The 23,576-nt window shown below is 37.0% G+C and overlaps 3 protein-coding genes and 1 non-coding gene across 6 annotated transcripts; all 4 read right to left on the bottom strand.

Annotated features, from left to right (window-relative positions):
* Positions 1-1,901: 1,901 nt before the first annotated feature.
* TRNAV-AAC (transfer RNA valine (anticodon AAC)) lies at positions 1,902-1,975 on the bottom strand. The gene has a single exon. It is a non-coding gene; the product is annotated as a tRNA-Val (tRNA).
* Positions 1,976-3,074: 1,099 nt separating this feature from the next.
* Positions 3,075-7,138, bottom strand: LOC147535274 (protein IQ-DOMAIN 24-like). Its single transcript, XM_086648144.1, has 4 exons — positions 6,409-7,138; positions 4,421-4,630; positions 4,101-4,178; positions 3,075-3,992 (listed from the first exon to the last, which is right to left on the bottom strand). Exons 1-4 carry the CDS (start codon positions 6,919-6,921, stop codon positions 3,237-3,239), a joined length of 1,557 nt encoding a protein of 518 aa, XP_086504270.1. The 5' UTR covers positions 6,922-7,138; the 3' UTR covers positions 3,075-3,236.
* Positions 7,139-8,961: 1,823 nt separating this feature from the next.
* Positions 8,962-15,422, bottom strand: LOC147535273 (serine/threonine-protein kinase EDR1-like). Of its 3 annotated transcripts, none has more exons than XM_086649170.1 (14): positions 14,893-15,382; positions 13,706-13,848; positions 13,195-13,320; positions 12,713-12,808; positions 12,073-12,628; positions 11,770-11,810; positions 11,613-11,681; positions 11,414-11,514; positions 10,646-10,724; positions 10,358-10,525; positions 10,080-10,129; positions 9,815-9,896; positions 9,575-9,669; positions 8,962-9,477 (listed from the first exon to the last, which is right to left on the bottom strand). In XM_086649170.1, exons 2-14 carry the CDS (start codon positions 13,721-13,723, stop codon positions 9,375-9,377), a joined length of 1,584 nt encoding a protein of 527 aa, XP_086505296.1. In that variant the 5' UTR covers positions 13,724-13,848; positions 14,893-15,382; the 3' UTR covers positions 8,962-9,374. The 3 variants fall into 3 exon arrangements, with proteins under 3 accessions (XP_086505296.1, XP_086505295.1, XP_086505294.1); XM_086649169.1 differs by having other exon boundaries at positions 13,452-13,848; positions 14,893-15,364; XM_086649168.1 differs by lacking the exon at positions 12,713-12,808 and having other exon boundaries at positions 13,452-13,848; positions 14,893-15,422.
* A 2,270-nt stretch (positions 15,423-17,692) lies between these two features.
* Positions 17,693-23,112, bottom strand: FUS6 (COP9 signalosome complex subunit 1). The gene is made up of 7 exons (XM_086647863.1): positions 23,067-23,112; positions 21,608-22,156; positions 20,372-20,692; positions 19,647-19,763; positions 19,463-19,548; positions 18,890-19,124; positions 17,693-18,114 (listed from the first exon to the last, which is right to left on the bottom strand). Exons 2-7 carry the CDS (start codon positions 21,992-21,994, stop codon positions 17,938-17,940), a joined length of 1,323 nt encoding a protein of 440 aa, XP_086503989.1. The 5' UTR covers positions 21,995-22,156; positions 23,067-23,112; the 3' UTR covers positions 17,693-17,937.
* Between the last annotated feature and the right edge of the window lie 464 nt (positions 23,113-23,576).

The following is a 23,576-nucleotide window of genomic DNA, read 5'->3' as shown; positions in this document are numbered from 1 at the left end:
AACTACCTGTTACGTGATTCATACGCATTATGCCATCAGGAGCAGAATTGCTAAGAGACACCACCAATGTCTCCCAACTATCTGGTAAAGAATTTAGAAGAAGTAAGGCCTGCAACTCATCATCCAAAACTAACTTCATTGCAGAAAGCTGGTTTACTAGACTTTTCATCTCATTCAAGTGTTGAGCAATTGAGGTTCCTTCTTTATATTGTAATTTTCCTAGCTTTCTGAACAAGTAAGCCTTTTTGGCAGCTGTCTTCTGATCATACAATTCTTCTAATTTCCTCCATAGACTATAAGCGGAAGTCTCCGTCGATACATGATGAAAAACACTGGGTTCTACCCATTGTCGAATAAATCCAACAACTTTACGATCTAATACCTTCCAGTCTTCTTCATCTATCTTCATCGGTTTTGTACCGTGATTTTCAATGGGTGCAGCTAGGTCTTTGCAGTATAACAAATCTTCCATTTTTGCTTTCCACATCAAGTAGTTTTCTCCATCTAAACTAATCATGCGATTAGTATTCACTTCCATATTTTTGAACAAATAAATCCAACCTTAGCTCTGGTACCACTTGTTAGGAAAAATAACCTAATTAACTTGTTCAGTAATATGAAGATAAACGATGCGAAAGTAAAAGTAGAGACACCAAGATTATTTAACGTGGCAAAAAAAACCCCTCCAAACTAGAAGGTAAAAAACCACGGGACCTAGTCCAGAAATCTTCCACTATAATTAAATAATGGGTTACACAATTCTTCAAGATGTGTAGAAACACTCTTGGACAACTCTTCACCAAACCTATGGTGGATAAACTGAACAAAGAAACAAAGAAATAAAATCTCTTACTCCTTAGGAATTTGAACAAATCCTAGATTACTAAAGGTTGAAGAAGATAACCACAAACTAAATTGCTTCACAAGATTAATAATCTTCTTTTCTTCAAACCAATATTTTGCTCTTTCAATCTCTCTTGAAAGAACCACTTCAGAAATCTCTCTTTCTCTGACTTCTCTTTGTTCTGGAAGTTGTTGTGTATAATCTCTTCCCTTTCATTCCCTATTTATAATAATAAATAAGGAGGTTTACCAATAGAAATAGGAATTCCTTTTTAGGCTTGAAAAAATAGAAGTTTCTATTTTTTCCCCAAACAAGGAATAAGGGAAATCCTATTCCAACTAGGAGTCCTTTAATTATAAGGAGGGACCCCAACAGTCTGAAGATCCTGGCTGTTGTCTGCAGCGTCGAATTGCCTAAGATTTGTGAGGGTTCTCGTTTAAATCAAAGTTATAAACGGAAGCTTTAGGCATGCTTGAACAGTTTCATTGCTGAGCCAATGGAAATATACAGCTAGCACAAGGACGTGAAGTGTCAATGGCACCAAGAAGCAGTAATACCTATCATATACAAGGAATCCTAAGTCAGGGAAAATCTCCAAACGGAAAAAAAGAGAGCGACTGAAGAAATTAGTCATTTTTAATGATAAATAAACATACGGGTAAAATCAAAATGTCACCTGTGATTTTGGACTGCTGATAGTATTGGATCAGTAGATGTAGTCATAAGCTTGGAGATGATAGCTGCAAAAAGGAAACCCACAAAGTAAATGAAAGAAAAAACCATCCTCACAATGAATGAATTCGCTTTTGAACCAGCTGAGACGATCCGCATATCACTGGTATGATATCTAAAGATCAATGCTGGAAGGAGAAAGGAAGCAGATGATCTGTAAGATTCCAAAGTTGAGCATTATAGAAGTGTTAGTAATGGAAACTAGTAGTGTTTCATATTCTTAACCACATGAAAACTTAATAATCATGGAACTAATTTACTTGTTAGAAGATTTTGATTTTAAATCGACTCTGATTATGTATGTGTGTAAAAAAAGAAATGGAAATGGTTTCGCCCGGGTTCGAACCGAAGACCTTCAGTGTGTTAGACTGACGTGATAACCAACTACACCACGAAACCATTTGTTGCCACCCAAAATAGACAAATTATAGATAAGGTCCGAATTAAATGACATAAAGTCTACATAAACTACTTTATTTATATCAAAGTTCAATATTTCTGGATTTGCACTTCAATGAGAAGACCTCTCCATCATCTTAAATTGGGTATAGGTGGTGAGGCTTGATAGTGTTTCAAACTGCCAAAAATGCGCATCCAGGGATTCGAACCCCGGTCTGTACCCAACCGAGGTCTGTACCATCGGCAGACACCATGTTACCACTACACCAGATGCGCTCTTGGTGAATATTCATCTACTTTTTACTTAATAAGAGGTTGTGTGTGTGGAAAACTATATACAAACCACCACCATATGGGTTCTAGGCAACCTCCTGTAATGGTTTCAACAAAAAAAAAAAAAACAATAATGGTACATGAACGTCTGGGAAGACTCTATAGACACCCAAATGGTGCACGTTTCCATGTGGCTTTGTTACTTAAGTTTTTTTTTTTTGATGAAAGGTAAGTAAAGTTATATAGCAAAGCAAGAAATGACACGACTAAGATTTTGCAAGATTGGCATAAAATATTAGTATTGCAAAATGATCGCATTTACAAAGCTATTATAGATATAAGGGCCCTAGAAAGAAGCAATCATGAAGAGGAATGACAAAGGGAGAGAGAGAGGTGGTGGTGGTGGTGGTGGTGAGAAAAGGAGAGGTGGAAGAAGAAGATCTGAAAGAAATAGGATCGTCGACGATTCTTGCTGGCGGGAAGTGAATAAGTAGTGGCCGGAGTAAGAGGAAAACAATTTTTTTTCTTTTGGAAATATATATTTTCATATATCAAAAGGCACTGAAAAAATCAAAATGATGATCAATCTAGTTTTGTTGTTTAGTCAAATAACAAACAAAAAGAACAATGACGAAGGACGCAACCACAAGCAACTCATCCATGCCGACGTTCTATCTTTGAAACTAAGTGTCGTTAGAAGCACGTAAGTGGCTCCGACGTTATCGCGTGGCTCGGACGTTATCCCGTCTAGGCTCTGTTATTTACTACAAAGATGTTAGAGATCCCGGCTAGACATATAACATACGGCAAACTATGAAGATAATAATTTAAAAGCAACAAAATTCCTGCACTGAATATTTTAGGATAATCTTTGTCCAGAGATAGATGAACATAAATATTAAGTTAAAAACAAACTGTAATTACTTAACACATAACAAGAACTAATAAAAGAGACTTTTGACGCTTAGTTTACACCATTAGATCCGACTCACTGCTGACTACTACGAACTGGCATTCCAAGTCTATCTAACCGACCCGAACCAGGATACGCCTTGCTTGTGAAATTGGCTTGCAATGCCGAACCTCTTGATGTACTTGATGATCTTACTTCACCGAACCCATGAGCCAAATACCTCTTCATCGAAGTAGATTTTTCAAATTCAAGCCTTTGCTTTGGTGCACTTTGTGAACGAACTTTAGCTCGTGATGATTCTGTATTAGACATATAGTTTGGGTAATCCGAATACCCACTTAAGAAGCTTCGAGAACCTTCACTCTTTGCTGGTGTAAACGGGCCTCTTCTTTCACTACCGTGTCGTGATGAAGCTGAGTAGAATTGTGGGCTATTTTCAGCTGTGCAGAAAACTGCATTTTCAACTACTCGAGGAAATCTTCGATGATTAATGGACTGAACTTCACCTGAAGATGTACTTGGAGCTGAAAGTTGAGCTGTAGTTGAGTCCTTCGAAGGTGAATCCATTCCTGTAGTACTATAACTGTTTCGATCTTGATTCACAGTCTGCTGGGAATAGAAGGAATTCTTCAGTTTGGAAGAACTAAAATGAGGCTTTCCTGGATCGACTTCGAGGATTTTGTCACTCTTTTCATCATCTAGAGGCCCATTTTTTATTAATGTCTCTCTGTTCCATGAATTCCCATCCATCCACTGGTCTAACCAATTCCTACCCACTTGAACTCTTTCTTGATCCACCATGTCTCCACCGGTACAATTTGAGCTGTTTCTCTGGAAATGATACAAATATACAAGCAGAATAAGAACTTCATCGCCTAATTAATCTTTATTTTCATTCGTGAATACAAAGATCAAGACAGAGAAAACAAAAAGAAAAACCTTGAGGGGAGACTGCCGATTATGTCTAGTACTCTTCGAGCGGATTCTGTTTTCATATTTCTCAGGAGTTGCAGGATCCTGTAAGAAGACCAAATGATATTGTTAATTCTAATTCTTTTGATCGTGAGAAAGATCAAACAAGAAACACATAAACTTAAAATCTAAGCTCAGGAGTTCCTTGTTGGCTTCAACATCCAATTATTCGAACAAGAGGATAATTTGCATTTTTATTTATATAAATAAAAAGAAATGCATAGACGAAAAGCACAAATTGAAGAACACTGATGCAAGATATTATTGGGATGAAAGGTTTTGCTTACGGGTTGGTGAGATAATGATGATTTGAGGTTGGGATGATGTCGATATTCTGGAACATGGCTATGGGACCGGCCAGTTCGAGCGCGGGCCTGAACTCTTACAAGTGACTGCATACATTTCAGTGTCTCAGCTGTTTTCTTTCTCACAATGTGACCTCTCACAAGTGCTTGAAGCTTCACCAACCCTTTCAGAGCTTGTAATGCTCTTCTTGCCTTTTAATAACACAGTCAGTTGTCAGAAATGCTCGAACAAGAGAATTAAACAGCATTAAGAAAAACTAAATTATACTACAATATTCAGCAACTAAAAACTGAAAGTTTCAATATCTTATAATACATATCTAGGAAATAAACCCGAACATGGGGTGTTCTAATATTTTAGCGACTAAGAACTAAAATTTTCAACAACTGAAAACATAAAGGCTAGAATACAAACCTGAAATGGAATGGCGTTAGTATTGATAATATTCAAATCTAACCTTCAATCTTTATAACTAGAATTTGGTTTTGAACTTTGTTACGAATACTATAACAACTACTGCATCCATTGTTGGCCTCTAGACCAGCCCGAGTGCCCATTATTAAAATCGGGCCCAACGCAAGCATTTTGGCTGCTGCGGAATTGGGCCAGCCCAAGCTTTGCGGGTAAATTCAATTTTTTGCTTTTGTTATTACTTTAGTAATCTATCAGGACCATTCCGAGTTTTAATTTTCGTTTCATGCTAGCTTGCAGGGATCATTAGAAGTTATTTAGTAATTACCCTACTTTAATAGACTAAACCAATCACATGGAAGGTCCATGGTGGGTCTTACTAAGCACTAAATAGACATCTAATTCAACTACCTCTTTATAAGTATAGGGGTCAGATCTATTGAACCCCAAATTTCAATAATTTAAAGTGAACCCTTCAAAAAGAATGGTACTAAATCAATACTCCTAAAGTAAATGAATTTAAAACACATATCATTAACATAAAGTTTAAAGACATAATAACAACTCCACAAGCTCTCTAAAAATGGTGGGAAAAGTTCTCAAATTTTGAAGTAAAAAAAAGTACCCAACTGTACTTTCTCTCACTAAAAAAGTCTGTCATAAGCCAAAAACAGGCAGAGGTCTGACATTTAAGAAGACAAAGACCTCTCAACTTGTTATTATATACTCTACCCTTGCAGATATAAAAGTCAAGAATTAGCTTCTGACTTAATCAGAAAATAAGTACTCACATTCCTCATTGCATCTATTCACCCACAAGATTAGTAGGTCAACAAAACCACACCCATGTGATTGTACTTTTTTTTTTTTTTTGTTGAACTTTGTTTGCCGTATGGTCAAAATCAACAGTCCTTTTTAAGTCCATAACTGATCACATGGTGGGTGGGGTCTTGTTGACGCACGTTCTAGTAGGTCAACAAATATTTTTTATATGGATAAAGTTTTGACCTAGTCAACCAAATTGTACTCGTCGGATTCGAAGTGGTTGTATTTTATTAACTTGTCTCGCGAAGCATGGTAACAGAATTAAACAAAACGAAGTTACTATTCTGCGTTTGGAAACAGTTGAGAGATTCACGGGTTGAGTTATGGGAAACTTACACCCATGGCGCATTTTAGCAAGTTACCCCCATAAGGACCGTGAAAATGAAACCTTTTATATCATCAATAATGGATTGATTAAGAAGGAAATTACTATATCCAGAATCTTCCATTTCCTGTTCTTTTGTGAAGAAGTGTTTCAGAAGTAAAACCCATAAATAGTAACACAAAAAAACGTTTTATCCAGTATCACAAGATAGGAACAGAAACAGATATAAATAGATTATAACGCGTTTCCCGAAGCCGATAAAACGTTTTCGGATCACATTTTTCATGAGGCAAAAAATAACAGCAGTAGGCATTATTGAAAATTTAGTCAAGTTTGGGGGGTAATATAGGGAGAAAAGATAAATGGCGGGAGAAGAGAGAGAGAGAGAGAGGAATGTTAACAACTAACCAGATAACCTCGAAAGGCGGATTGAATCTTAAGGGCAGCCCAATCTTCTCTTCTCAAACCACTTGATGATGAAATGCTAACATACGCCGTGGTGGTAGAACGACCACTACTAGTCAATTTAACCACCACAGCAGCTGCCTGAGCCGCCGCAACAGCATGTTCTGCCACCGCAGCAGTGGCCGCTGCAACTGCTATTGCGTGTTTATTTGGATCTACTTCAATTCCATCAATATATGAATAACTTGTTGTTGATGAAGAACAATTACTCTCTCTATACGATCCTTTCCTTCTATTATTGTTATTATTATTATTATTATTCACCGACGTTGATGTTGAAGTTGTTGTTGTTAAGTCTTTATCTTTGAAAGATCTGATGAAACTCCATTTCTTCTTCTTCTTTACCGGATTCTTTACCGAATCAGTAACGCCACCACCATCGCCACCAGCTGCGGCGGTGGAGGTTTCTTTTTTACCGCCTAATAATCCACGAAACCACCTAGCTGTTTTCCCCATATAAACTGACTCACCGGAAAACCGCTTCTGTTAAATAGTTACTGACATTACTCGTAATCAAAACCATTAGTTCTAGAGAGAGAGAGAGAGAGTGAAAGAAATGTGTAGAGTGAGGAATAAAACTCTACGGAATTTTATATGGTAAGAGTGAGACGAAAGGTCAGAAAAAGGGAAACAATTTACAAGGAATGATGAACTGATTTCCTACATTCGAAGTATTTTAACTTATACAGCATATGGATTTATAAGCGCCACGTTTTGTTTATCAAAGCCCCTACATGCACCCGGCCAAATTGCTATTTGCACCTGCTATGGCCTGACTCCTGAGTCAGGCACCTATGCGCGCCCCTTTTTTTTTTTTTTGATGAGTCCGGCACCCATGCGCGCCCCTTTTACTGCCTTGATATTGTTTTTTTTCTTCTTCGCGTCTTCTTCTTTTTCTTCGTATCACCATATCACGCTAAAATTCCCGTGGAACGATAACGAAGATCTGAACTAGAATGCTCCAAATAAATCATTTCATTTCATCAAGTCCTATAACACTATTTTCAACAAAAAAAAAAAAGTCCTATAACACTAATTGTATTTTGATCTAATACTGAACAATCAAATTAGGTTATAATTTATCATATTTATATAGCATCAAATTCGGGGTAAGTTTCTTGAAGTAAAGTTAGGACAAGACAGCAACTCAAGTTCGCTGATATCTTCACATCAGTCAGTCTGAAATTCAAAACAAGAGTTCGTATTTATTCGGATTCGAGCTTTTATTTTGGCATTCGGACAGGTCGGTCATGTTTATTCATAGTGTATTCTTTCGGGTGCTAACAACAACTTTTTGAGTGCTCTCTTGGTTAAATATGATTATTTGATGGCTAAGATGTTTCATCAACGGTCAGGATTCACTTATGGAAAATAAGCCATAAGGGCAAGTCACATCGATGAAAACATTGACAAGAAAGTTCAGTTGCTGACTATGTTATTGTTGGTTAAATCGATAACATCCAACGGCTAAAATCCGTGAGTAGGTGTACTTGATGAAAGGTAACATCAGTTAATGATTCGAGAAAATTAAACGGCTGTTATCGTGCGGTTGTTAATATTACTATACGCCATACCTTGGAAGATTTGTGGTTTGTCGTTTTGTTTGTACTTAAAATGACGAGAATAACCATAGTTGTATTTATTTGACTTTTTTGCCACTGACACACCAAAGAGGCTCACTCACCTAGACTAGAGCGGAATTTCATTGTTGACTGATTCAACAAAAGAGATTTTCTTACACACGTACGTTTTATTAGAGGTAAGAATGCGATCTGACTCGGGTACCCACAAAGTGTATAACGATGATGATGTCAAAATTTATTCCTGCAGGCGCAATTTGAAAGGAACCGAAAACCTCTGCAGCGTTCAAAACAAACAATTTATGTAGTTGTGTTGTTTTGAGTCTGCTTGAGACGAGTCCATTATCTTTTATAAGCTTATACTGACTACTCGCATGAGATGTCGGTCAGGCGATTGCAATCAATCGTGTTTTTTTACAGAAAACTCAAACATACTATTAGTTTTCAATTATTCATGTTTCTTTTACTAGAACATACCATTAGTTTTTGTATCCTTACTCGTGAGATGTGATATGAAAACTCATGGAACATAAGTTTTGTTTTGTATACAAAAAATACAAAATCCACACATGGGTACCAAGATTACACAAGATTTTGTGTTTGTTTGGATAGTTGAGATCTAACGGTTAAGAAGTAAGCAAGAATTTTTCTTTGACTTGATGTGTTTCATCAAATTTGCCGACATTCTCCTACCTACTACCAATTTCATTTTTATTTCATTCACATTTCATTTGTTGACTTCTCACCCATATCAGTCAAGATTATTAAATTAATCTACTAATTAGAAGGTCTAAAATGTAAAAATTGGGGGAACCTATGATATTACAGTTGACAAAGATGGTTTATGTTTATTTGTCATGGTTTCTTATTAATCAAACCCTAATATGTATCTGATAGGTGCAAATGTGGTCCTATCTTTCACATCAACCGATTAAAGCCAATTTATTGAGATGACAAATAAAGTCAGAAACATTCTTATCAGACAATAAAAAAAAAAAAAAAAAAAAAAAAACACCGTCGTTATTGTTCTCCAGAGACAAGTGTAAGTGGGGTGTAATTATAGCGTAGGTGAACCAATGATTTTTAGAACGTCACAGAAAAAGAAACCAACAACAACAACAAAAACGGAAACAAACTTATCCAGGCTGTCAAGTGTGCTTACGCAGCAGCCAGGTCAGCAGTACACGTCACTGCAAGCAGAAACTCCGGTCCATTCCGACAGCTCCGACGAGGAAGACCGATCTTCAGACCTCTCGACCGTTTATTTGTTTCAAAATCGATGAGTTAACGAGGAACAAGAAGCATTTGGGTCGAAAAACACCTCTCTTCCTAAGATCTCGGGCTCTTTCGTAGTACCACAGTTGGGAATGTCTGAATCAAATCTGTCATTCTTGGTATCAAGTCTTTGAATGAAGGCCGGGAATTAGGTTCACTGCTTGTTTTTAACCACAAACATAAGTTTGATTTCATTCGATTAACAAATGTAAGAGAAAGTAGAGAGAATTCATGCAGGACCGGTAAAAGTTTACCTTTGCCAACAATCGTGGATAATGGAAGCGAGTCGAGGATCTAAGCTTTCTGGAATTTCTAGTCTTCGATCCATGAAGCCCACAACACCAACAACCTTCAAACAAGAAACTAGAAATATCAAACCCAACTGAAATTTTTAACCGAGTTAAGTTCCCTTCGTTCGGAAATATTCATAATATATATATAATAGCGAAAATTGTCTGCCTTGAGGTTTTGGTGGGTAGGAGAGAAGTGTTTACCTGTAGAGAGTTAAGTTGTGTCCATGGAATTGATTCAGTCACTAACTCCCAAAGAATTACACCAAAACTAAACACGTCTGACCTGTTCAAGTAGGAGGAAATATGATAGCGAAATTATGCATCGAAGTAGATAAATGATATGGGTTACGCATAGTTAATCGACAGTAATATATGCACACCCTTTTCTACCAAAACTCAAAGTGGCACGATAGAAAATAATCGATGAAAAACGTTACAATTATAGAACCGTCAAATGATATCTTACTTTTCATTTGATGGTTCGTTTCGGAGGACTTCAGGGGCCATCCATTGTGGCTACATCAGAAAAAAGAACTTCTATTAAACACAAAAGCTATAAATTAAGATCATTTAAATGGATAACCGACTTGGACGGTTTGTGGTTTTCACAAACTAACCAACAAATACAGTGTCATATACCGATAATTTAGATTTCGTGGTTGCTGAAATCTATAAGACAAACTTGAGGAACTAATATTATTGGAGTTAAAGAAGATAGAATGATATAGGTACATCCATTCTCACCGTTCCTCTTCCAGATTTGGCCGTAACGAAGGTCGCATGCTTCCATTTTGATAAACCAAAGTCTCCAACCTTGACAGTCCAATTCTTGTCAACAAGTAGGTTTGAAGATTTTAGGTCTCTATGTAATATGGGTGGATTTCTATGATGCAAATAGTTCATACCCCTAACCTGTAATAAGTTAGTTAAAGAAGAATCACTAAATATGTAAGAAGTTTGATATGTGATAATTATACCACAAGTTCATCTGAAATAAACCCGAGAAGAAAAATCAGTGATGTAAAAACTCACAACATCGAGAGCCATCCTTAAACGGCGTTTGATATCTAATGCTTGATTGCTCTTATGTAAAGTTTTGAAGAGGCTACCCCTGCTCAAAATAAACAAAAGATTATGGACTACAAAATGTTAATATGGAAATTTAAAGGAGTAGAATTTGTATTTTACGGGACTGTCAATAAATGGGACTGTCAAAATGATCCGAAAACTAGGTACCTTGCACGGATCAGCTTGGATCCAAGGTGGCAAACGCTCCCCAATACCTCCCGTATTCCGGACCGAACACCATAGAGGGCTGGCCTCGGGTTAATTCTTGTCAAATGCCTTGCCTCATACCCGGCAAGTTAAGCCCTATTTGTATATCCGATGTCCATTTTTTATATACCATTAACCCTGGTCTCTTTCTTTTTGTAGTTATTTACGCTATGTATATGAACAGGCTAGTCACTACTATGGAATATCCCATCTAAAGACCAGGGTTGATATTTTCTTGGATTGTGTCATCAGTTTCATCTCTGATAAACATATCGTCTATCTTCGGATTACATCGCTCATTAGTACTACCTCGAAAATACACCTATGTGACTTTTCACCACTAGACGGATCACCAGACACCCATATGTAGTCGGCACAGCCCATGTTAGAGCCTACTAAGAAGATTATCAAATTCGAGTATCATTGATATTTTAGTGGGGCCAATCAAAATCAACTAGCTAAATTACTCCCAGAAATTTTTGCTTTTTAGCTTAGAAAGTATAAGAGAAATTTTATTTTTATTACCTCGGTAAGAACTCTGTCACTATGGCAAGCCTTTCAGGAGAGTATACTGCTCCCATAAATAGTAACACGTTGGGATGTCTTAATCTCTGCATAATACCAACCTGAAAATAAAGAACTTAGTCAGAGGTTGTCACGTTAACGTTCAAGATTAACAGACACCCGTAGGTCTTTTCATAACTCGTCTATCTTAAAAGGTTACCTCTTTTTTGTAGTCCAGCAAAGTCCCTTCCTGATATTCACTCCCAATATATACTTTTACAGCGACATCCTGGAAATTAAGACCCATTCTTTATCCGCCGTTCAAAAAAGCGGAAGTAAAAAAGCACCAAAGTGAGATATTGAGATAAAATATATACCGATCCATTCCAAATTGCTCTATATACCACGGCAAATGAACCTGAAAAGTAACAAGAAATGATAAACAAATATCGATCTAGAAAAAATTGATGACAGCCTGAACTTTAGCACCTTAATAGGTAGTATCTCATCCCATATACTCCTAATCTAGTTTTTCTTTTGCAGCTCAATCACAAAGAACCAAAAGGCTTGAACAGAAAATATTACCACATATTTAACGAATGGTAAACCGATGTTTATTACTAGAATTATTACTAGAATCCGGAATGAGTGCAAAAAAAAAAAGAAGCCTTAGTGTTTACCTTGCCCAACCTCCTCTGCTAAGTGTAGGTCTTCCCAAAGAATCCCACAATCGAATTTATCCCCTTTGGTCGTTAAATTTTCATGACTACTACCACTGGACTCTTCCGAGATCAACACTGCTGGAGATTGTGTAATTTCTAGCTTTTCGTGTATTTTCGACTTTTCTTCTAAAGCTTCAACTAAGTTATCTAAATCAGGGACAGATTCATCCTTCTCGTAATATTCGGATCCTAATTGAGGCATATAATTTCCAACTTTGGGCATTCTGCTCTCTTGACTTGCTAACCAAGAATCCATTAAGGGTTTTTTGTTTATTATCCACGAATCTTTTTTGGATTGATTCGGATTCCTGATTCGCTCACAATCCGAATACTCGCATTCATTGGTACGAAAGTCTGGACGTTCTAAAGACGACTTCTGTGAGACTATTGGATAACGTGAAGCCCTCTCCGCTGCATTGCTTGTCGAATAGTAAAACGAACTTTGAACTCGAGTACTTTGACTCTCTTCTTTGTCACCTTCCCCAATATTCAACTTCTGTAGGAATTTTGCTGCCTGCAGAGTAAGACGCCACGGGAGTAAATAATATGAGCGAAACTAAACATCAAAGATAAATAAGTTCAAAAACCATCCCATTACAATTTTGGAAGGCTGAATTGGTCGAAGCAGAGACTCCGCTTCTGGTTTACTGTTCTTCTCAGTATATATTGTATCAATGTGAGATCTGAAAGTGGGCTTGAGTCCCAGAAAAGAGTTAAACATTCATTATACGTTCGTACCGACCGAAACTAACTAAATTTCAACTACGATATGTTTGTTTTCCTTTACAATCTGAATCTGAAAATGATTCATAATTATGTGTATTTTACATAGTGAACCTGTATTTTTATGCATATTTTTATCTCTTTGATGAAATTAGATCTTAAAACAAGTCTTCCTTTTCAATCCAGACAGATTTTACGGACATATTTTATAGCTGAAAAGTAGTTGATTTTAGATGCAGACTTATCTTAAGATCTAACTAAATTAGATATACAAGAATACAACAACTCGGTTTTTTACATACAAAATCAATTCAGATTTCAGAAAAACAAAAACTGTTTGCGAAACTTTAGTCTTACTTGTTTTCCGGCCCTAATTGGTTCCATATCTTCAGCTTCACCCAACTCTACTACATTTCTTCCATTCGCCCGAGGACTGTTATCATTTTCATCATCTCCACGTTGCCGTGAGAAAACTTTTGAAGCCTGTTCAAATCAAAATCTCAAGAAACGTAAGTAACTAGGAGAAGTATAAATTTATAAAAGTATCGATTATGAAAAGAAAAAGGAAAGACGACAAAAGTGAAAAAAGACATGCTAGTTTAGCACATAAGCACCAGATTAGAAACAGATGATGCAATCTGTGGCTTTGGAAGCCACGGTATCTTTTTCAAGTTAAATCGGCGTTCTTTATTGTGGACATCAGCACGATCTTGATATGTTCTTGCGTTTTCTGGCTTTATAGAATTAAATATAGCTGCATCACTTGAGATAGTAATAACACCAACTAGCACATCATCTTCATATAATGGGCTTTTTGTGACAAGCGCCATAAATATCTCACCGCTTCTTTTCCTAAAAGGTAACTGACCTGACCACGATTGACCATGGCTCAACTTCTCAATGACTCTGTCAACTGATGCATGAATGTGATCCTCAATAAGCAAATCGACAAGTCTTTCACCGATTACTTCATACTCTTCCCATCCATATAGCTTTTCTGCTGCACGGTTCCTGAAACAATGAATAGCTTTTTACCTATAATCACTTGCAAACATCACTTCACGCTTACCAAACTAGCAAAACAAGTAGTTTTCATTTGAAATTACAAATATCTGTAGATAGAAACAATTACGGATTGAATAATTTATGAAGTATCATGAACTCGTAAAGTTGGATGAAGATAAGTGTCTCATAATCATTTGATCAACACTTCAATACCCAAACAAACTGAATAAGTTCATCGGGAAAGAACAGATTCGCATATATGGTTAACTAATAATTTGCATGCGACATAAAATAAGACTTTAGTGTTTGATCACGAAACCACACAAAACAATCTAAAAGAGAACCTGAAATTGCATTTTTCTGGAATTACTATCAGTTTAATCAACAATAGCACTAGTATTGTGAATCTGACTCTCCATCTCTACCACTTCTGACTCGTAATCGCTTCATGAGGCCAAAGTATTTAGGTCCCTAAACTATTCATATACATCCTTAAATTTGATGAATTTAGAGTGACTTCAAGTAATTATAAAATTCGAAAACAAAAACAATTAAATTAGTATATACAATTTGGATAAGATTATTATGACTATTTGGATTGTCATTGATACATTATTCTACTTTAGGTCAATATAATCCATCGAAATCTTAATAAAAAATTTAACACAACTCAATTCAGACCTTGAGTCAGATTTCAGATCTAACATGGGAAAAAGTAAACACTACCTTAGTTGTATCAATCACACACAATTCACTCAGTTGAAAACTCATTGATAAGCAACTTTAGCTAGATTTTAAGCTTCAAATTAGTGGAACCAAACATTACTAGAAAAACATGAAGAATCAAGCTCCCCAAATCTAGAATTGAACTATTTGGAACTAGAGACTTTTGGCTCATCAAAATCCACAACTGAACTAAAAATCACAGATTAAAGCAAAATATGAACATGGGTAATCAAGAAATCACCAAAAAAATAATGGGTATGTTTTAATTTTGTAATTCAGTAAGAAAAAAAAAGTAATGGGGTAGGGGGGGTTATGAGGTGTTACCAGTAGATGATCTTCCCATCAGTAGGTCTTCTAATATGAAGAGCGTGTCCCATACACTGTAAAACATTAGTATAAGGTGTTCTTGATAAGAAAAAACCTTCTAAATGATCAGCCCAACCTGAATGTGAATATGAATCATCCGAATCCGACGACCCTTCTTCTTCTTCTTCTTCCTCTAATTCTCTTCTTCTTCTTCTCTGTTCTTCTTCTTCCTCTAATTCTCTTCTTCTTCTTCTCTGTTCTTCTTCTTCCTCTAATTCTCTTCTTCTTCTTCTCTGTTCTTTCTCATTTACTACTGTTTTTAACTGGTCTCTTAATACTGAATGACTCTCTTCTAAATCTCTGAATCGACTCAGTAAAACTCCGTATAAACCGGTCGACGATTCTTCTTCGTCTGCCATTGAAAATAATTGAAAACAGAAAGAAAAAGGTGCGCGCGGAGATTTCAGACTGAAATCGTCCAATTTATAGTCTCTTCTTTCTCTCTCTCTAAAGTCTAAATTTGTTTGGACAAAGACCCAAACTATTAGAGTAATAAAAAACTGCCACGTATACTCTGCCGCTTTTATAGCCAACAGGAATTGCACACGTAGATGTAGGAGTGGGAATCGGGCGGGTATGGGCGCCCACGGGTATACTAGTTTCGGGCTCGGGCTGGTCGGGTAGATTAGGTGTTTGGCTATTAGGGTAGCCGGGCGAATCGGGCGGGTACTTTTCAAAATTCTCTTACCCACAGCCCGCCCACACCCGCTAATATAGTCGGGCCATCCGGGTTCGGGCGAATCGGGTGTCGGGTTAAAAGCTAGCTTGATTAAGGCTTCCTACCTGCTGCCGTGATACAACTCCATATTCTCAGCCCAAACCTGTGTTATAGAAGTGATACACACTTCACTCTCAATCTTGGATCCGAGCAACATAGTTTGATTAAAGAAATAACCTCCTACCACTTTATAAAGCTTTGAACCAAACTCTCACTTGTAAAGGGATGTGGGACTATGTGAAATCAAGTTACCTTTAGTTGGAAATCTCCTATGGAGATTTGAAGATAGTCTCAAATTGGGAACAGAAGGAAATCTTCCACGGAGATAGACTTATAAAGTCAACCCCAACTCTTGAAGTCTAGTTTCATTAGTGTTCATATCAAATAAGACATAATTAACACTAACTTTTGCGGGCGCCCAATGGGCAATATGACTCGGGCTCGGTCGGGTGTGAGCGGGGGTGCGGGTAAGGCCTTCCACCCGTGCCCGCCCACTATTTTTCATCGGGCCGGGCGGGTTATGCCCGTTTCGGGCAAGGGCGTCCATGGGTTGTTTCGGACACGGGTGCCCGTAGTGGGTAGCGGGCAGCCGGGTAAAAATCCCACCCCTACGTAGATGAGTGTCAGAGAGGTAAGGGTTGAGATGGGGATGGGAAGCAAGAAACTGTAGCAACCTCTAAACACACAAAAAAAAGAGTTTGGGATTGGGAGACAAAACAATGCCCATAAAACTGATGTGACCCACTTCATTATTGGGATTCTTTACCAAAAAAAAAAACTTCATTATTCCGAGTGTTTTTCTCTACATGCCTAAACTAATGGAGACCGACTACATCAATTATCTATTTGTACTGTTTCCGGATCAACAATGTTTTTGAGACAGAAATAAATAAGAATTACTTCAAGTTTCACTTGCAGAAAGTCTTATAGACATCTGACAGAAATTTTTATTTTCTGACGCAAATTTTAAAGTTAACTGTCGTTGGTCCTCAAATAATGGAATGATAAAGTTAACTTAGAGATTTTCACATATATACCCATGTTTGATGAAAATTATATAGAGGGAAACATGTCCAAAATCTCCAGAAGTACTACAAAATAATGGACTCGACCTTTCGAGATGGTGGTTCCACCCAACAATCATTAGTCGGTTTTGTAGTAGTAACATGGTCTTTACAAGCCCAAATGTTAATGTGATTGTGTATGTACTGATTTAATTCCACAAATACAAACTATACCTTGAATCTGTCAAAAGACTACACTGAAAAAGTCTAGTGTTTCGCCGATTTGTTTTTTGTTTTCTTTGTTAAGTATGAAATCACCAATCAACCCTCATTAATGAATCGCACCAGAATCAAAGTGGAAAAAATATGTGTATGTTAAAAAGTTAAACCCCAAGTAACTACTATAGTACAAGTTTCAACAAAAAAAAAAAAGAAAGAAAAGTAACTACGAAAACAATAATAATTTGTCTTCTCTAATGTCATTACTCAAGTAAGTACAAAGACTGATAAACTCCCCCATGGGCAACAACATTAGATCTTGTTTCTTTCCTACATTCTTTACAAGATTATTGTTCTTTGGAACTTGTAAAGGTAAGGCATGACCACTGAGGTTATCCCCTGACCCGCCATCAATTTCTTTTCACCGAATTCCACCGCTACTAGACAAACACCTAAAAGATCGATGGACCATCTAAATGCCCATGAAAATACTAGACAAATATCAAGACAATGGGGTTGCTATAGGCACAAAGGTCTGATGCTTTTAACAGCACCTCAAGACCAAGTCTCGATGTGTTTGTGCACTTAACAGCACCTCAAGACCAAGTCTCAATGGTTTAGGTGTTTGTTCAGCCTTTTATTTTCCTAACATGTACTCCATAACCTCATATAAAGGTGGTGATTGTTTTTCATTTTCTTTTGGATCTCAATCGTCTCATCCAAAGACTCAAAATCAACCTGAATCAGCTAGTAGGACAACTTGGTCATCACAAATCAGACAAAAATAAACATTCGACACGGAGAATTCAGATCTGACTTGGAGAAAAAATAGTACTAACTACATCATAAATCTTAGCGTTCCATCACAAGACAGATTTTGTGAACTGACAGGAAAACTAGTACCTTGAAAATAGATAAAAGAGTTTAGTTTAAAACAACTAAAAGTGAATTGAAATGGATAACAAGAAACATGATTACAAGAATAATCTAGAGAACCAGATAGCAGACAGAAGTCATCTCTGCGTTTAACTTCCAAAAAGCTCCATCCTGACACTGGGAATTTTAAAATTTTCTTGATTGTCTACTGTTCTGTTCATGCTTCAGAAGATTTGCTCTAAGCAACATTGCTTTGACATCACGATCGAATTCGTCACCCATCTGTAAGACGCGCTGGAAAGTTGAATTCCTTTGATCGGCATGTCGTGCATAGAGAATTTTGTTGTGCGAGTCTATCCGAGCCTAAATTCAAAAGCAGAAAGCATGGTTCAACAAGCTTCAAGAACATAATATGCATGAACTAAGGTCGATTTTTTTGTGGAATTCAGGTTTAAAAACCTGACTCAAGATCACTATGCTTGTTTTTTGTTTTGGGGTTCTTGAATCATGTGCTTTACTCGTCTAAATGGCCGACTAGGGGTGATTGGTGGCCCATTTAATTTCCATCAAAGAAGTCCGGATTAAGACACCAAATACCATTATCTAAATAACCTGAAATGACTACTGTGTCCTTGGCTGAAACATGCCACACCAAGCCGAGTTAGATTTAAATAAGTCGGACCCAGACGAGCCAGATTCACACAAGGGAAAAAAACATCACACAAGTGCCAGGGACTCGCACTAGGTTAATCGCCTAAAACACTTGTAACATAATTCAGTGGATATTATCAAGGGGAACATTTTCTCGAGGACAACTTACACTACCCAAAGCTTTTGGTACCATCAAAAGCTAATTGAGATTTGAAACTTGAAGCAACTGAGAACTCAATCTTGCCCCTAAAATACTAAATCAATTTTGTTACACTGTTAGATGATCATCTTTTGGCCTATATTATGTAGGCATCCCCAAAATAAACCATTGGGGCATCTCCATGAAAGGCCTCTCTGGTGCCGTGTAAGTAGAACGTAATACTAATGGGGTGTTAAAAACTTAAAATAGGAAAACAGTTTTCAACTCTCAATTCAAACTAAGGTTTTCAGATCGAAAGGAGTTGGGGAAAGATCAACATATAAATACCTGTATCTGATTATCAGTAATCAAGGCTTCAAGTTCCTTCTCCAGCCCAGCTACACTTGTTTTGAAAGCATCAGCCATCATATTTAGATCAACAGACACAAATGGAAGAGTATATTGGATAAGAGCCTTGTGGCGAATTTGGCTGTAGAGTGCCTCGACATGATCGTATAAATGGATGTCAAGAAACAAATTTGCTTTCAGTTTTTCAAGATATTCGAGGCATGAAGCGTAACGGCTGCAATAAGAATTAAATTGGTCAAAAACTGAACAATCAAGAGCTTTTGCTTGTAATTGTATGTGCATAAGGTACTGGTTTTTTAGTTAAGATCTCAAATCTGACTCCAGTAGTCCAGTCTATATTTCAGAATGTTTGTCTTTGGTCTGAGTCATTTCAATGGCCGACTCGGGCTGCTTTTGTACATCTTATTTAGAACTTCATCTGAACAGATTCAGAAGAGAATGGAAGAAAAACTTAGCGTCACCCTTTTCCTTAATAGAGGGTCACAACATAGGTGGATAAAATTAAGGAGATGTGGATTTCACGTCATTAAGGAGAATGAAACGCCACTTTACCTTGAATAAAAATCATTAATTATCTCCCTTACTTCAGGTACCAGCTCTAAGAAATTTCGGAAGATAAAGTTGTCAATCACCTTATTCTGCAAAACGTATTAAAAAGACAAGTATAATGTCTCAATTGTCTCGTCATCAAGTTTGACAACTACAAAAATACTATTTCAGAGGATTTGGTAGATACCTTTAACTCCGTCCTGTCGAAAGTAGCAAGTGCGCAAAGTCCACCATATGTAGCAACATCTTGGGGTGCGATCACTTCTGTGTAGCTGTTCCCTAATTCAGGACCTGTTTCTAGAAACTGCAGGTTGAAAGGAGTTGAACGGAGTCGTGAAGTACCAGATAAATTATAATTCATAGTAACTTGATAATATAAATCATTAATCAGACAAAAAATTACTAACTTAACAGAATCATTTAAATAAACGATGGTCATACGAAATCAACTAATACACAAGCATGCAAGTTTGGCATCGATCCAAATGTTTTGCGGACCATTTACTTTTACCAAGAAGAATCAAAATGGCAAAAAAAAAAAAAACAAATTTTTGAAACATAAATTTGCACATTGATTATTTCTAGTATGGAAATAATGTACTTCATTAACATGCCAAAAGTAACATCTACAAGACATGGGAACACTAAAGTTTCCATATATATATATATAGAGAGAGAGAGAGAGTTTAGAGAAGTGAAGTTGAGCAGAGTATAACCAAGGACGAAAGAAAAGAGAATATAAATAAGAAAAACACAGAATTATTAACTGCCCATCCCCAGCTGTCTTCAGACACGGGAAACATTTACTATCATACAATCTACTGAGAGAAGGAACGCATATATTGTCACACAAAAGCACAAAAGATATAAAAAAATCCAACTAACGATAAATGACAGATGAGAAACACAAACCTTGCGAGCAGCAAGTTTATACTTTTTACTCTCCAAGTGAGCCAATCCTGCGGCACAACGCAGTTTTGAAGTTGTAACTGGGTCCAGAGCCTCTGATGGTTGCTCGGCTTTACTAACATAATTTGCAACATGTGAGAACTGGCCCATCTCAATGCTGACCAAAATTGTGTTCAGACACATCTGAATGATGTGCTTTGATGTGGTGCAGTAATCACGAGTACGGGCATAATTTTTAAAAGCATCACTTAGTGCCCCATGAGCATAGTAAAAATCTCCAAAATCGTTGTATCCCATTCTGATGCTTTCTTTGATCAAATTTGTCTGCGCAAGGATTTTTATCAATAAATGCAACATCATGATAATAGATGAGAATGAAAAGAGAACTGTTCATATGTGATGATGTCCGTCTGTCCTCTGCTCAATGTTGTTGTACATTTGAGCCATCCAAATCTCATATTCCAGTTATAGTTAGTTAGACGAAAGAAACGCAACAAACCTAACATCAAGACAGGCAAACTATAAAATGTAAACCTGGCAGATATTGTATTTGTATATGCTTGATCACGAGAGGGAATAGGACAAAAAGCAAAAAATGGAAATCAAAAAAGAAACCCAGTCTTCGACATAGGACCTGTTCTACGCATAGACAGCTCACATTTCCTTTATACAGTTCTCAAGGTGATGCTTTCTCTTACTTACACGTTAAAAAAATTCCATCCATAATATCCTAGTTAAATATACCCTCGAAAAAATTAGAAACAATTAATTCCCTTCCAACAATGAATTTCAAAGAAAACTGTACGGAGACCCCAATGTGGGATTCTGAAAGAAAATAGGGCTAAACCGTACAGCAAGAGAAGCTACAAAGTAAAACAAGGGTGAAACCTTTGACAATACAAAATTGAGCATTTCAACTAATAAGATGAGATATAAAAAGTGTGACTTCAAAAGCAATAGTACTTAAATTTGATGACCTTGAACTAATCCTAGCTTTAATACTTTTTTGCAACATTCTCAAACACCCAAACTCCAAAATTTGTAAGATAATAAATCCTTTTCCTGAGCTCTAATAAGAACCCACAAGTCTAACAAATCAAATACGATACAAAACAAACCCTAATATCAACTGAATCGAACACAACTTCTGAACCTATAGTTCAAATTTCATCACCAATCAAACAAAACGCACAAAATTAGTGAAGCAAAATCAGTATAAAGTTTGAAGTGAAAGCATACCCTATAAGCATTAAGTTCACTTTCGAGTTTCTCTTTCCGCAACTCAGCTCTTCGATCAACAGTATCAACCCAAACTTGATCTAACTCATAAGCAGGACCTAATTGTCCATCAATTTTTTGTACAACGTCTTTGAATAATTGAGTATTTTCACCTTTCTTGATCTCATCAAAAGCCATTCGTAAAGCTTCTAATTGCATAACTTGATTTCCACAGTGATCGGCGATGAAAAGAAGTCGAGTTATTTTCGTTCTTCCACTGTATAAACTTGCATAAGCTTCTATATCCATCTGTTCGGAACTTATGGTTGGTTTGTTACGTTTCTCGTCTACTCCGTTTGAATAGATATCGTCGATCATGGTTGATGAACTTTCTTCATCCCCTTCCATTCCTTGCTTCTTCCCGAAACCCTAGATAAATTCCCCTCTCTCTCTCTCTCTTTTTATCCTCCGGCTGTACAGACGTAATTTGGTGCCGCTTCCGTTGTTTTTTAACGATATAAAAATTGTTCACCAAATTGGCCGAAATTTTGTTTTCTAGGCTAGGGCAGTCTTTTTCATTATTGTCATTTGTCTACTTCTTTTTTTTTTTTTTTTAGGGTTATTTCCCTAATGGCCCCCTACTTTGTGACCAGCTTCCTGCCTGGCCCCCTACTTTACGAGAAATACCCATATGGCCCCCTTCCGTTATAACACCGTTACTCTCTCTCTTCCATATCTTTTCTCTCTCCTCCAACATGTTTTCTCTCTCTGCCACCTCGTTAAAACCAGCCAACTCATCATCTTCTCCGGGAAGGTCGCCGGCCAACCAATTTCCCGGCCGGCGACCTTCAAACCTAAAAAAAAAAAAATATATTTTTTTATTTCATCTCTCCTCTCTCTCTCTCAAAAAAAAAAGATTTTTTTTTTTTTTTACTTCCTCTCTCTCTCTCTAAACTCCGGCGAAGGGGAGTTACCCTTCGCCGGAGTTCGGAAGACCTTAAAGGTCTGCCGGAACAGACCTTCAAGGTCTGCTCGAGCAGACCTTTGAGATCTGCTCGAGCAGATCTGGACCTTGAAGGTCTGTTCGAGCAGACCATGAAGGTCTGTTCCGACAGACCTTTAAGATCTTCCGAACTCCGGCGAAGGGTAACTCCCCTTCGCCGGAGTTTAGAGAGAGAGAGAGAGGAAGTAAAAAAAAAATTTTTTTTTTTTGAGAGAGAGAGAGGAGAGATGAAATAAAAAAATATCTTTTTTTTTTAGGTTTGAAGGTCGTCGGCCGGCGACCTTCCCGGAGAAGATGATGAGTTGGCTGGTTTTAACGAGGTGGCAGAAAGAGAAAACATGTTGGAGGAGAGAGAAAAGAAATGGAAGAGAGAGAGTAACGGTGTTATAACGGAAGGGGGCCATATGGGTATTTCTCGTAAAGTAGGGGGTCAGGCAGGAAGCTGGTCACAAAGTAGGGGGCCATTAGGGAAATAACCCTTTTTTTTAATGTTGAGGATATTTCTATTTTATGTTGAAAGCAAAATCAGGCAGGAAAATATGAAGTTGACTTGTTAATTTGTTTAAACATAATTTCTTTCAATTTAAGTTAGAGACACTCTAATGTGTGATTTAAACTATGAAGTCGGGACAGAAACATGGTGAGGGTGAGTAAATTTGAATTCAATATTTACCCGAGGAAAAAGGAATAAAATTAATAGGCCATTATATAATTTATGGCAATTGTAATATTTAGTTTATTGTTTGGTCGTCGAAAAGTAAAATCGGTAGAGACGTATCTTGTTTCCAGATTTTTTGGTCAATGATTTTAAAGGAAATGTAGTCGCAAACCACTCAAACCTTGATTGAATCCTTCTTCCTATGTGGGAAATCTTACACCGGTAAGAATGAATCCTTAATGCACTTTCGAGTACAGAGTAATCTTGAAGTGTAATCATTAGTTATCGCATTTATATTCACATTAAATAAAAGCGTTAGCGCCTTTTTG

Source organism: Eschscholzia californica, unplaced genomic scaffold (genome assembly GCF_041429995.1).
Source record: "Eschscholzia californica isolate CP2 unplaced genomic scaffold, dmEscCali1.0.p SCAF_6, whole genome shotgun sequence".
Lineage (NCBI taxonomy): Eukaryota > Viridiplantae > Streptophyta > Magnoliopsida > Ranunculales > Papaveraceae > Eschscholzia > Eschscholzia californica.
This window is presented reverse-complemented; position numbering and strand designations above follow the sequence as displayed.

What these genes read in the sequence shown, in the direction of transcription:
- LOC147535274 (XM_086648144.1), bottom strand. Translation starts at nt 6,921, where the DNA reads ATGGGGAAAACAGCTAGGTGGTTTCGTGGATTATTAGGCGGTAAAAAA. An exon ending in CATCATTATCTCACCAACCC is followed by an intron (nt 4,179 to 4,420) that starts GTAAGCAAAACC and finishes GTCTTCTTACAG; the next exon opens with GATCCTGCAACTCCTGAGAA. An exon ending in ATCGGCAGTCTCCCCTCAAG is followed by an intron (nt 3,993 to 4,100) that starts GTTTTTCTTTTT and finishes TATCATTTCCAG; the next exon opens with AGAAACAGCTCAAATTGTAC.
- FUS6 (XM_086647863.1), bottom strand. Translation starts at nt 21,994, where the DNA reads ATGGAAGGGGATGAAGAAAGTTCATCAACCATGATCGACGATATCTAT. An exon ending in GTGAACTTAATGCTTATAGG is followed by an intron (nt 20,693 to 21,607) that starts GTATGCTTTCAC and finishes ATCCTTGCGCAG; the next exon opens with ACAAATTTGATCAAAGAAAG. An exon ending in TCGACAGGACGGAGTTAAAG is followed by an intron (nt 19,549 to 19,646) that starts GTATCTACCAAA and finishes TACGTTTTGCAG; the next exon opens with AATAAGGTGATTGACAACTT.
- LOC147535273 (XM_086649169.1), bottom strand. Translation starts at nt 15,293, where the DNA reads ATGGCAGACGAAGAAGAATCGTCGACCGGTTTATACGGAGTTTTACTG. An exon ending in CAATTAGGGCCGGAAAACAA is followed by an intron (nt 12,809 to 13,194) that starts GTAAGACTAAAG and finishes CTGGGACTCAAG; the next exon opens with CCCACTTTCAGATCTCACAT. An exon ending in AGCAGAGGAGGTTGGGCAAG is followed by an intron (nt 11,811 to 12,072) that starts GTAAACACTAAG and finishes GTTACTTTTCAG; the next exon opens with GTTCATTTGCCGTGGTATAT.